This window comes from Dermacentor andersoni, chromosome 7, assembly GCF_023375885.2.
Source record: "Dermacentor andersoni chromosome 7, qqDerAnde1_hic_scaffold, whole genome shotgun sequence".
Classification (NCBI taxonomy): Eukaryota; Metazoa; Arthropoda; class Arachnida; order Ixodida; family Ixodidae; genus Dermacentor; species Dermacentor andersoni.
Window position 1 is genome coordinate 73,287,223 of NC_092820.1, and position 14,181 is coordinate 73,301,403.

A 14,181-nucleotide genomic window follows, 5' to 3' on the forward strand; every position below is an offset into this window, starting at 1 on the left:
CCAACAAGAGAACCAGGACACGCGATTACCTGTTGTGAGATATTCAGGAGGTTTCAGACATCCAAGAGAAGTCAAGACAATGAAAGCACGTGAAATAATGCCTCAACAGTAAGACGCCCTAAACTTATTCGGGCGTGGAACACGGTCGCAGCTTCGTGATTGCGAGTGGAAAACCAGACGACAATTGTTCTAAAATCCTGTATTTATTCACTAAAGTAATCGTTACACGCAAGTTATCGTCCCCGTTCATGTATTACTGAGCACATCGTACACATTTTTTTGTAGCGCACTCCACAGTTTTCTCATTCAAAGAACATCAATTTAGCGCTCTACTCCGCATGTGACATCTCCAGCGTTTAGAAAGTCGAAGCCCGTTCTTTTTGTTTGTTGTATTTTTTTCTCTTCCATTGCCTCTGACCTATCTCATGTGCTGACGCACTCGAGCATTCGGTTCGCCTCGTGCTTGAAACGTTGGCTCGGTATATTAATGTGCGAAGCACCGTGGAAAAGGAGGGCAGCCTTATAGTTTAATTGAAAACGAAGGAAATGCTGTAATTTCTACACCTAGAAAGGGCTCATTGGTTGCGGCTAATTCAATGATGGATGACAAGAAGGATGCCTCCCACAAGCGGGAAACCGAACTTAAGAGGTAGGAGATGCCAAGATATAAGACAAATTTCGTTCTGCTTTCTCTTGTGCGACTCCGTACTTTTCTATGTGTGTGGGCTTATACCTGGCGTTTCTTTTTTTATTTTTAGATGTCACAGAATTTTCAAAATTCGCCTGTGGCAGGTAGCATAATTATAGTCACTGAGTCTAATTACTCAAAGAGGCGGACATTTCTTGCAGAAATGAACTTATAATCAAGCATAATCGACATAACAAAAAGTCACTGCTCTATTTCTTTCAAATAATTGCTTTACGGCACAAACTGCAATTTACAAATTGTAGCAGGTGAGTTGGGGAAGGCGTATCCACTTGTAATTAACTTTCAACATTTCACCAGTTTTGAGATAATATTTCCCGAAGTTGGAGACAAAATACATAGGCACCCTAGAGCAAAAGTGCATCCTGACCGCAACATTGACGGCACACACATCAAAACGGGTGCCATCCTCAGTATTCGCTTCAGATGGACATGCGTCGCAAAGTCAGCGGCTTCAACTCGTCAATTGCAATACGAGTGTTTTATTCCTATCAGTCAATTAGGGCACTGAACCCCAGATTTTAAAAAAAAGTAAGTTACGCGGTAGCTAAAGACATCTGGGGCCCGGAAAACAAATGCAGCCATATATTATACAGGGGGTGGCACATAGGCAATTTACGTGAGCAGGCAACGGCGAAATAACATATCGAAAGGACACAAAATGTAACGTGCGATATTGGAGAATGTGGGCCGTAAGGTAAAATAAATGGTCATTCACCGATTGTTTTTTAATTCCTCGATTAAGCATTTCAATTTCCCTTGCGAGTAATGAGAGCCGCCTCTAATAATCTAGCTCAAGTACTACAATTACGCTACCTGAAAAAAGGTGATTTTTACAAATGATGTACGGTACATAAAAAAAAAGAAAACACTCTGTATTGCACTGCGTCGGCGAATCCGTGCCTGCACTCGAATGTTCTTGCTTGTATTTGTGAGTGGTCGTGCGTACGTGCAAGCTCGTGTTATAGTTTACGGGTCTACGGGGGTCTTCTACATAGGCAAGTTATGTCTCTGAGTCTGTTCTTGCAACGCGTGGGCGCGCACGTTCATGCTTGTGTTAGTGCGCATGCGCATGCGGTTTCTGCGCGCCTTCTGCCTGCGTCCGTTTGCGCACATCTGTCTGTGTCGCTGTGCGCGTTTGTGACTGCATGCGGGTTTCGTGCGCTGCGCGTATTACGAGTGTGCTATTTTCGTTACGCATCAAGTTGCGTACAGACGATGCAACAATAACAATAAAAGACAAACGATTTCTAATTTTCAAGGTGGAATTGGACTCCTGAAAAGGTGTACCACTGGGGCTTTACTTTCGCTATCACAGCGTATGCCCTCTGGCGGTTTGCGACTAACGAACAGAGTAAGTGAATCGCTTTGACATGTTTTTTTTTTTTTTTTTTCCGGCACTTCCATCGCTTGTGTGCCCTTGATGAGTCACGCGCGAGCATCGTGTGTTAACTTCAAGAACAATATTTTTGCGCCTACTTCCCCGGGGGTTTCGCTCGGGTCGGTCGCTTAGTTTATGACCTCAGTGGCGAAGTGGAATGGTTCTTAAACTTCAAGATATAAACAGGTAAGTGCAGAGAGAACACCTGGATGTTAACACAGACTGTGGCTGAACGTTAAAAGAAAAATTTTGCTGATCCAACGCCGTTCCTTGAATGTACATAAAGCGAAGTTACAAAGGGGGTGGGCACATGGTTGAACAAGAACAGAATCTTAAATTGCGGATGAAATCAAGAAACAATAGAAAAACAAAGCACACACACACAGAAACCACCTCCTCCCCCCCCCCATAGTGCATGGCTTATACACTAATACTCGATATATTAGTGTACAACTAAACGCAATGGGCGCTCGAACATCTTTATGCTCTTGTAATGAAACTTTAAATTTGATGCAATGTTTATGTTTACGCCCTGCGCCGTTCCCAGAGTATGCCAATACGTAAACAACGAGTTAGCCGCATACGTGCTGTGGGATGAATACGCGACGATGTCACAAGCACGAAAGCTGCGCACGGAGCCGAGTACGTACGTTCCAGAAATAGCGAGATGAAATTCGGGCAGTAAGATAAAGGGGTATCTAACCCCATTTACCGCGGTGGAATTTGCCCGTCTACGTAGGGAGCGCAGGCGCATGAGATTGAGGCAAGCACGTGAACCCGAACCATCTACGAGTCATTTCTGCACCTTAGTTCCCAAACACCCTATACAAGACCAGCTGGTTCACTACGACTTAGGAGCGAGCAGGATTGCAAAATTAGATTGTAAGACGCCCTACAGCTGCAACATGAGTTAGGCATGTCACCTCTGTAATGCGTGAATTAATGTACCACGAGTATTTGATTACGTAATTTCGGTGTACCTAGTGTCCATACACCGTCTGCAGCACACAAAAGATGTTTGACATACCCACTCTGGCGGCGTCCCTGGCACAGCCTTCTCAGTTTTCTTTTTCCTTTCCTTTTTTTTTGTTTGACTCGTCTCGTGTTATTCTGGTTGTGGTGTGGTGTATGAATTTTAGCAACCAGAACTTGAGGCCCTTGTGTTTTGCCACTGCAAAGTTCAGCTGCAGCAGCTAAATGAGACATGTCGCAGCAGGTGTCATTCGATCGTCATTTCATTTTGCGTGAATTTCAACTTACCTCACACTAAAATGTGCTGCGTAAAACCAGCATTTTCCAGTTATTTCTGAGACGCCCATTTCCTCTTCTCCTTAGATGCCTTTCTTTTGGAGCAAATGCCGCGTGCCTTCAGAAGCAGTCCTTACGGTCTTAAGCAAAAACGGGTAACGTATAATTTTACTGTGATTTATTCTAATAGCAATTATATGGATACTCCAGCGCAATTTTCGCCTTCGGAGTGGTTGCGTCGGCGCCGCCGTGATGTTTCGTATAAAGTCCGAATGTGACAACATCCTAACGCGCCCCGTACGCCGTGTGCCCTGGTTGAAAGGATAAAGCTCGCGGGGGTGCGCCAATAAGGATGGTGGCTTATTGCACGTTCAACTTTGGAGCTCACGTGACATGTAGATGCGTAGGTACATGCTCCTTTGGTAACCGCAGACCAATTAATAATGGCAGGTTCTTACTCCGAACTTGCTGTATTGTGTGCTTCGCCACTAGGGGCTTTGTATAGACCGATGCAATCCCGTTTGTACGGAAGTGCCGGTTCTCTCGCGATGCGCACTTTCATCGGCTAGGGACAAAGGGAGGGAAGCATGTCCTCCTCCGTACCTGGGCGCAGTTCCCCAGATTTTTTCTTTCGCACTCACACAGGCGCCCAAGGGTCGGTCAAAGGCGACACAGCTCCTGCGTGTCAGCGCTCTTGAGACGAAAGCTTCTTTTCCCTAGTAACCAGACCTAAGAAGTCCCCAGAGAGAAATGTGGGGACATTTTCCTAGGGAACCTAGCCTCCGTTTCGCCACAACATGTTGAATTCTGAGATGTGTCATGTGCCAAAACTACTATTTGAATGAGGCCCCCCGTAGTGGGGGGCAGCGGATCAATGTTGACCACCAAGGAACCTTTAACGTGGTCCCAATGACGGGACAAGGGCGTTTTCGCCTTTCGTTTCCCCCCATCGAAATGCGGTGGCCGCGGCCGGTATTTGATCCCGCGACATCGTGTTTAGCATCGCGCGCACCATACCCGCTAGGCCAGCGCGGCGGGTGCGGCTCTAAATGTGGCTTTGCGTAAATGCAAATGAGGACGAGGCGCTTTGCTTCGTCGGCCGCCTAAACATCCGTCCGAAACGGGATTACAGTGGCGGTCACAGGATCTGTTATTGAGAAGCGTCAGTCTCTCGCCGTCGGTGGTTGGCCCGTGTCACCGAAGCGCGCGTAACATGAGGTTCGCCGCTTTGCAGCGCGTGTTCGGTGCATTGCCAGTGTCACGTTGGTCGGCGACGGAAGGAGCGATCTGCGCACGCACCGGTCATGAACAAAAACTTCAATATAACGTGCAAATGTTTATTTTACAATAAAACGAATTCGCAGTAACAACGTGTCAGCTAAAGCGGATCTTATTAAGAATTATGGTGGCATTTCTTCTTCTTGTTGTTAATAAAGTACACATTCAGGCAGGGAGGTCAACCAGATGAGCGTCCTGTATGTTACCTTACAGTGGCAGCAATGGAAAGAGGAACAGAAAGAGAAAAGGAAGATTTCAAGATGGATACTGCTACAGGGCTGTTAATTCATGAATTGGCAGACGCGGCCCACGCTGCATGTTCTGAGCGTAGCTTGGGCACAGGAACATGTATTGCGTTAAGCAAAACCTTCGCTTTCAGCATTCAGCGATGGAAATGCAGGAAGAAAAACAGGTTCGTTGACATTATGCGGTGTAAGATAAAGCCTTGTCAGTATTGCTCATGGGGTTTTCTCGTTTGCCTATGTAGTTTGTCTTCGCTTCGCCGACGTTTCTCACTATGCAGTTCATCACCGTTACAGATAAAGCACACGGGGCGAACTATAAAAATACGTTGCACACATTATCATTATAAGCAAGCGGCCAGTATTCCGGACGTGGTACGCGTTTGCTCGAAGCCTTTTCTTCCAGTCTCATTCTGACCTCCATGCTGAGGAAACCAGGCAAAGGCGGTTAATGTGCTCCAAAATGCGGACGACAAAAGATACATGATTAATATATAGGCTTGGCACATTGAATTTACATTTTTCCGCCATAGCAAGCTGATCGTAAGTTCACTTTAGGTCACGAGTGCTATAGGAATGCGTCAATTCAAAAGCATTTTGGTGAAATCATTTGACATTCTTATTCAAACACAAAGGAAAGGCTGCAAGACCTCAAGTCAAAGACTGAGCTCACCACTACCACTGTATGACGCCATGTATTGCCCGTTGTCGAGTGCGATGCCAAGAATGCTTGCAATTTAGTGCTCGGTTAAAAAGGCTTATTATTACGAGCAGGTTACAACACTGTCTACGACCCCCCTGCAGCAGCATAATTCGCGAGATTTTTAGTAATGATGTGCGTTCATTATGTGCCCGCGCCACTGCACGTTGGTAGCGAATCCAAATTAATGCTGGCCAACAACACTTCTTGCCCCTGGCTGCTTATAGGATGCTGTCAACTGGGAATGGGAGACCACGAGGTATGTCGTGACCACCGCGTGGAAGTGGTACCTCTTACATCCCGTGCTGGGCCGAGCAACAGCCTTCGTCGCACCGTCGGTAAGTCCTGCACTCGGCATTGCCAAATTACACACACGCACACATATTCCGTGCACGTGAGCCCTCTATAACTCCGCAGATGCATAACCGCATAACGTTAATTCGCGGTCAAAGATAAAAACAAAGAATTTTCTCAGCCTCCTGCTGTAGCACACCGCTAATGTTACCAAATGATTTTCAGAGCGACAGTTCGACATGCTCCACTTGAAAGACGCCGTCGCAGTAAGCGGCAAGGTGCCCTACGATTACTTCTAAACAAGGTGCTGCCAACAGCTTTACGAAAACCAGATGCATTGTAATAAATTCGTGGGTTTTATGTGTCATAACCTCGACATATATATTGATTATGAGGCCCGCCGTAGGCGAGGGTGGTGAAGGGGGCGAGTGAGGGGTTCGGTAGGTCGTTGGTAATGAATGGCAGGCGACCGACCAATGTTTCAGCTACTCTCGCGTTGATCACGTCATGCATGCCGCCGCCGCAGCCGCTGCTCATTCCCGTCCAGTTGGAGCAACCAAAGTGTCCGCCGTGCCGATGGCAGCCCTCTATGCTTTCTTCCCTGCTATGAACCACGTCACTATAACAAGGTCACCGCCCCAACCAGCCGTTCGCCGTTGCCACAAAGACGCCGATCGCCTTCGGTGCTAGCCTGCCGGTCTTCTTTTGTCATCATCATCATCAGCCTAGTTACGCCCACTGCAGGGCAAAGGCCTCTCCCATACTTCTCCAACTGCCCCGGTCATGTACTAATTGTGGCCATGTTGTCCCTGCAAACGTCTTAATGTCATCTGCCCACCTAACTTTCTGCCGCCCCCTGCTACGCTTCCCTTCTCTTGGAATCCAGTCCGTAGCTCTTAGTGACCATCGGTTATCTTCCCTCCTCATTACATGTCCGGCCCATGCCCATTTCTTTTTCTTGATTTCAACTAAGATGTCGTTTACCCGCGTTTGTTGCCTCACCCAATCTGCTCTTTTCTTATCCCTTAACGTTACACCCATCATTCTTCTTTCCATAGCTCGTTGCGTCGTTCTCAATTTCAGCAGAACCCTTTTCGTAAGCCTCCAGGTTTCTGCCCCATATGTGAGTACTGGTAACACACAGCTGTTGTACACTTTCCTTTTGAGGGATAGTGGCAACCTACTGTTCATGATTTGAGAATGCCTGCCAAACGCACCCCAACCCATTCTTATTCTTCTGGTTATTTCAGTCTCATGATCCGGATCCGTGGTCACTACCTGCCCTAAGTAGATGTATTCCCTTACCACTTCCAGAGTGAAGTACTAAAGCGCCAAACAGACGACACAAGAAGAGACACGGGTGTATTTGTGTCGTCTGTTTAGCGCTTTAGTAGTTCAGTAAAATGCACCAACTAGCCCAACAAAAAGTTGTGCTTCTTTTGTAGGGAGGATCCATTGCGGAGCCAGTGCAGCTTCATGACCGCCCACATACCTCCCAGCATTTAACCAACACAGCTAACCAATAAGTGTCCTCCAGCCGCGTAGCTCAGCACGTTTACCCTGCAGCGATTACTTTTTCACTCGACAGCCATTTTTCGGTGGTTTCTGGGATATTTGTAACATTATCGCTCACCTATCCAGAATGCAGTGAACTTGCAGCCGCGCCCGGATGTCTGCGGTAAGATCATTGCAGCTATCTGGACAATAGCTGCAGTGTTCTTCGGGCATAATAACGCGAAGGGGATGTGAAATGCGCCGAAACAAACGTAACCATACCGACGCAATTACTTGCAGGGGCTCCATTGCGGGCTCGAAATGTGGAGCGTTGGGGACAAAGACAACGGCCAAGCTACTGACAAATGTCGACCGATAAAAAGACAACAAAGACAAACTTACGAAATCCTGCCTTCAGACACACTGATTACTTCCAGCTCAAGAAAACTTGATGCAAGCCAGTAGTCCCATTATGGCGCTGCCCCACTCGGTAACGGGCTTTATATAAAGCACTGCCTACAACCAACGCGTTAGCGGCCCTGTAAGACCAGAAAAAAAAACAATAAATACTTTGAGCGTATGCTCTCATCGTCCGTGTTACGGCAGTTGATACGCGCCGCGGTATCATCTAGATTAGGTGTGGCGTTGGACCGCTCTCTCCGAGATCGAGGGTTTCATCCCGCTGTGGCCGTATTTGGATGGTGGTGAAATGTTAAGACGTTCGTGCGGTTAAATTTAGCTGCACGACCAAGAAGTCCAGGGGTGCAAAATTAAACCTGCTCATACAGGCACAGCAGAGGGTTGACGGGTTCTTCAACGAGAGGGGGTGCCAACATGGACAAGAGACAGGTTGCTGCAGTCCCATACATTCACGGCGTTTCACGTAACCTAATGAGCTCTGATGAGCGAGCTGACATGAGTGTGGTCTTTTCGGCACCGAAAAAACTAGACAGCCGTTGCCTCCTTCATGTACCTTCTTGCATTCTTCTCTGTATGCGCTTCAATAGTTTTTCTTTTTTTTCAAGTTGCTTTTCACATATATCCGTTCTCGATGCATGAATTCAATGGCTCATTTCCACTTCACCTGCGAATTCACGGTAGAACGTGAGGCTAGCAGGAATGCCGCATATCGTCCGTAGCCTGGCAGCGCCTACCACATACAGCTCTTCACAAGGAGTTCGCCAAGCAGTATTTCAGACTTCAAGTCTTGCGCACTGGGATCCACGCCGTTCGCCATTTAGGTCACAACAGTCGCCTTCATTGCATCCATATCACGTCATTGCTTTCGTTTAACTTAAGTGGCATAGGCACTGAAATGTCCCAATGGGCCAAGCAAGCAACCAGAATCCCCCTCCCCCCCCACAACTACGTCCCTGCTCATTCACCTCCTAATCTACTCGTCGCTAACCCTCTCGCAGCTGGTTCCTGTCTTCTACGCTGCCTACTCCTTGCTGTACGTGACCTTCGCCTTCGGCTGGGAGGTGGCACTCCTGTTCGTGGGGCAACACGCCGCATTCTACGCCGTGGCCGCGCTACACAGCCCAGCACTTTGCTACGTGCTTGCTGCCTTCATCCACGTCCAAAAGTTTTTCATTCCTTTCGATGCATTTCGCGTGAGTGAGCCAACTAACCTGTTTGCAGAGATTGCGCATGACTTTCGTTATATTTATTTATTTATTTATTTATTTATTTATTTATTTATTTATTTATTTTTGTGCCATGGTAGTAAGGCGAACACGCGTTTCTGTTGTTGTGTAATAAACTGAGGCTAAACGGCAAGTTTGGCCCCTGTGGACTTTGGTGTTCCAATGTCGTAGCTAAAGAAACGAGAAGAGAAAAAAAAATCGAAATATATGTCCCACTAAAGAGTGATAAATGTGACATTTTCCCAGTACCTTATTGGAAACGAAACCGTTACTCTACACTAAAACATGACGAAAGTTTTCATTACATACATATCATCATCATCGGCCTATTTCTTTAGGTCCACTGCTGACGATGTACAAGGCCTCTGCTCATATATATATATATATATATATATATATATATATATATATCGAACTCATATACGACTCCTTATGTGGAGCCAGCATATATGAGAAGTGCGATGGGCATCACGTTAATTTCGCAGCTTAAAAAAAACAGTCACTCAAGAAAAGTCGTACCAATAAAGTGAGACATGAAAAACGCGCAACACCAAAGCACGCAGAATATGTAGCTAAACTACTCTGAAAACCTTATTGTCATTCGCATAGCGGAATTGTGTTGGATAATACCAAAGAAAACAAATGTGAAACATTTTTTTTTTCCCTTTTGTTCCACGCTTTATGACCGGTGCCTCATGCTGGGTTGCGTATTTTACTTCTTCTTTTTCGTATCCGGGCTATCTTGGCAAACGAATTTCTCGTAACTTTTTGTAGGTTGAGTACCGGGTTCCTTTAGAACATCAGGTAATCCTTTCTTACCGAGAAAACTAGACGGACGCTGCTAGAATTTATGAAGTCAGGACGGCCGGATATGAGAACTAAATTTATCCACGCTTAAAATGATGCGTGCTAATGGCCCTAAGCTCCTGGACTCGTAGTTGCGAAATTGCAATAATTTTTCGGCAAGATTTAGTAGTTTTTTGTGGGGTTCAGCGGAAATAATTCGATGCCCCATGGTAGCGGCAATATTATGAACATGTTCTAGAAAGCGTGAGTTGTGGCTTTCATATGATTTTAAAGGTTATACTAGCGCATTTTCTGATTCAAAGTTCGTAACCCTGCAAAGGGGGCGACACTTGCCTGAAACTATTTTATCTTTGCTGCAAGACAACGCAGTGTCGGTCAACTTGCAATGAATTGCACGAACTTAGATTGGCAGAGACGAAGTTGTCAGCGAGCAAAAGGCTTCGAGCACACGACTGATATTCTACGTTAGTTTCGCGGTACGAAGCATCTTTTACCATGAATGGCACGCTCTGCAATATGTACAGACGCGGCCGCTGCTAGCGGGAACAGGAGAGCCCATGACAGCGCTACTTGGAACGCCACTACCGACGTCTCATGAAGTCTTGGCAGACGACTCACCATAGCAGACGACTCCCCAGGATCTTCGCCAATCGCTTTAATTGCGCCTGCACCGCAAGACTTCATGAGGCCCCGGTGGTGGGGCACTCCGCGGAGCGATGCAATGGGCTCCACGTTGCCACTAGCAGCGACCGTGCCTTTCGGTGACGGGCACGGTGCAATAGATGTATAACACATGGAGGACTGAGAAAGCACAAAGATAAACGAGATTTTTCCTGCGTTGTTTTCTATCTCTCAGCCGTGGCGGCTGTGGAAAAGTGCGCTGCCCACAGAACCAAAGACGTCTATTCTTTTTTTAACCTCCAGTACATGTACCCTCGGTACGGCCTAATGCCCTACAGGGCGGCCTTCGTCATCTTCCACTGGAATATCCTGCGCGGTCTGAGTTTCAGCGTGGAGTTCGTTCGAGCCGAGCGCCAGAAGAATGCCGGTGATGGTCGGCGCAGATCACCGCCATACTGGAAGACGCTGGGCTACCTGATGTACCTGCCTATGGTTTACCTGGGGCCACCGCAGAGATACGACGAATACATAGCCCAGGTATGTCGAAGCTATACATCACTCGAACTTCAGGCTCACTTAGAGGAAACATAGCTCCCGGAAGGAAAAAATATCCTCGGACCGTGACCCACAAAGTATTGCATGCAAACGCCACTGATGCTTTCAGTTCTCTTCTTGGAGATGACCGGACTCCATCGCGACTGTGTTAGTTCGTGCACGAGTGGGCATGCATTCGTTTGCCTCCTATTTTAACGCAATAGCGTTAAGGATCCGTGTCGCAAAAAAAAAAAAATAAAACTCGTTGTCGGCACTGTATCGTGAGCGGAAAATATTTCCGAACCACGCAGATTCAAACACGCAGGCCCTCCACGTGGCGCAGAGGCGTTACTGAACTAATTCAATTTGTCAAAGTAAAATGCAGCAGAAAAATCGTAAAGTTCGACTTACACACAGCCTAGAGACATGATGGCGTCGAACTGTAATTTGAATATACAAGAAAACATAATTATGTTATGTGCAAACGCGAACAGAAACCCCTTTACACAATAGCGTTTTCCAGCTGCCGATTGAGGTCTGTCTTAGTAAGAGCGGTGCGGCCCGCTCGGTTCTTGCAAGACCATCAAGAAAAGAACCAAAAAGCTCGCCTTCGTGCACAGCATTCGTCGACAGTGTTCGCCGGTAAACATTACCGTGACATGAGCTGCAGTTGCCGGGAGGCATGAGAAGCAGCCAGGACTTTTTCGATGCTATCGCATTCCATTCTTAACGGCGAAGTTTAAGCGCCCTCCTAATTTTTCTCCTTATTCGGCCTTGACAGCTAGCGCTCCTAGACGCTGTCTTAAACTCCTCTGCCTTTGGGATCAGCTCACATTTTCAGCCAAACGGATACCTACTAAATGGAGGAGCACCGCCTATAGCACTATCGCATTAAAAAGCAGGCGATGCTAGCTTACTGGGCACCCCTGCCCTCCCCCCCCCCCCCCCCACAGGCACCCAAACCCACTTCCCCATCAAAATGCACATGAAAAAGTTCATTAAAATCACATTAAGAAAAGGTACGCGATGCTAATTGCTGGACATCCCTGCCCCTCAACCTCCCCCCCACACACACACATAATGCCCCATCAAAATGCGCATGCATACCGATCTCGCACATGCCTCGCTTGTGGAAGCTCGAATGGTGACACTGCACTTGCGGTAATCTTGCGAACGACAACACAAAATTCCGCTGCACGAGAGGCATTTGTGATGGCGGAGGGCTGGATGCAGAAGAAAAATGGGAGAGTGAGAAAAGGAAGCGTAGGGGGAAGATAGACAAGATGTTGCTAGGAGATTAGTCGAACGAACTTCTGGTTTCCTGCCTTGCAATGAGCAGGATGGACTGGGTTTGAGAAGCTATAGAGAGCTGAGGGAACGAGCAGACTAGGAGCTCAAAAGTTGCAGTCGACCCTTTCCATCTGCCCAGCCCGCTTAAGGCTTCGCTAAATGTGTTTTCAATTGCACTCCGTTTTCTTTTATTCTAGGCGTATACCGGCTGTTTTTCTTCCTGCATGCGCAGAAAAAAAAAGCGATGAGTCGTTGGACACGTGAGAGCGATAAAATTAGGGAATCACTGATAATTCAATATCTCCGAACATTGCTTCTGAGCACCAAGAAAAAAGGCAAGTACGGCCCTGGATGTCAGTTATTCCCGATCTCCCACATGCCGAGTACGCTTATGTTCTTTTCTTGAGCCTCGCACGGCTCCCACAAAGCGCGCATACTTCAAAGCAACCCTTAACGCAATTTTGCGCGCAGACTGCTGGAAAAACTTTTTCAGGCTGTTCTTAAGAAATATGCGCACGCTTCTGCCCAGTTGGACAAGCCGAAACCCAGCTGCACACCGCGAGTAATCGCTAGTGCAATCACGGGGGTGCTCCGTTCCGGCGCCCACTTCTTCCTCATGGAACTCATGGGCCACTTCTTCTACAGGTACGTGTACGGATTGAACCAAGGTTTCATCCTGTGGAGATCCTAAAAACCCCAGTGGTTTTTTTTTTTAGATTTCTAAGAGACCACTCGGTCGCAGTGTTTGACGCTAAAAGCTCTCTAGAGTCACATTTCGTGATATTTCTTCTCATCTTAACGCGAAGCATTTGTTTTGACTATGACTCGCACTTTTGCAGTACCTCTCACTTACCACGCTTCCGGAGGGCTCCATAATTTCGTGGCATTCTACCAATTACAATGAAACGGCACTCACGGGAGCGAAGCTTGCTTTTCTGCAACACTACTAGACTGTGGCGACCTCCACTTATCCCAAAGCGTGGACAAAAAAAAAAAGGCTCGTGAGGAACCATGACGTGAAGCTATCCTCAGCAAGCCTGTCTCCTCAGATACCACTCTTCCTTATCTGCTGGAGCTATTTGCGCGTTCACTCTTGGGAAATAGGCCTTAAACGCTAAACTTTTAACACCCTTAGGGGTGCAAATGACTTGACCCATGGGTGACACCCTTTTTGGTTGTATTGCTACACCCCAAGCAAAAGAGTGATAAGTAACACCCCAAAAAGGAAAGGGTGTTAAAATGACGACACCCTGCCTATGGGTGTTAAGTAAAAAGCGCCCATTAATACAAGGGTGTAAAACAAACGACACCCTTCCTATATGGGCATAACAGAGACACCACCCTGTCAATATGGGTGTAGCATGGACATCCCCTTTCCAAAAAGGTGCTATTCCAGCAAGTAAAAATTAAGCCCGGGGTCCCGCGCTTAATCATTAACCATTAAGCCCGGGGTCCCGTGTCGAGGCCTACCATTGCACAGCGGTTGGCTGAAGCACGCCACTATCCCAAACCAGGATAGGTGGGGCATGTAATTTTTGGTAGTGGGGCTTGGCATACGCGACAGCCCCTACCGATACTGAATTCCAAAGTCAGATTTTTCGAGTTTCTACGTCTAGATTTACCACATTGTGGGTGTGCCACGGCTACCGCTATAGGCGGTGCATGGAGCAGGTTGCCCGCATACATCCACGCGTGTGTAGACAGGGTTCCGACTCTGGAGGCGCCGGTCGGGGAGCTGTGACTAAAAGGTGACATTGACCCTGCGTCACTCACGGACAGGCCAAAAGGGAGGTTGTCTACGTTGGCAGAGACACTCGCCTCCTGGTAACAAGGCCACGCAAAATTTCAAGTTCACTCTCCTACAATAATAAACCAATATGAAGCTGCTGAAGACCAGCACTACAACTGCTGAGAGGGGTAGGCAATGCTCTATTGCTTTA

General features: G+C 47.3%; 1 protein-coding gene across 1 annotated transcript in view; it reads left to right on the forward strand.

Moving 5' to 3' along the window:
* Nucleotides 1-487: 487 nt before the first annotated feature.
* Nucleotides 488-14,181, forward strand: part of LOC126534311 (protein-cysteine N-palmitoyltransferase Rasp-like) — a 30,722-nt gene continuing 17,028 nt past the window's right edge. Inside the window, exons 1-7 of the mRNA XM_050181593.2 lie at nt 488-649; nt 1,969-2,060; nt 3,423-3,490; nt 5,783-5,893; nt 8,762-8,956; nt 10,721-10,954; nt 12,771-12,886. Coding sequence (XP_050037550.2) covers nt 597-649; nt 1,969-2,060; nt 3,423-3,490; nt 5,783-5,893; nt 8,762-8,956; nt 10,721-10,954; nt 12,771-12,886 — 869 coding nt within the window. The 5' untranslated portion in view covers nt 488-596. The remainder of the gene's footprint in view (nt 650-1,968; nt 2,061-3,422; nt 3,491-5,782; nt 5,894-8,761; nt 8,957-10,720; nt 10,955-12,770; nt 12,887-14,181) is intronic.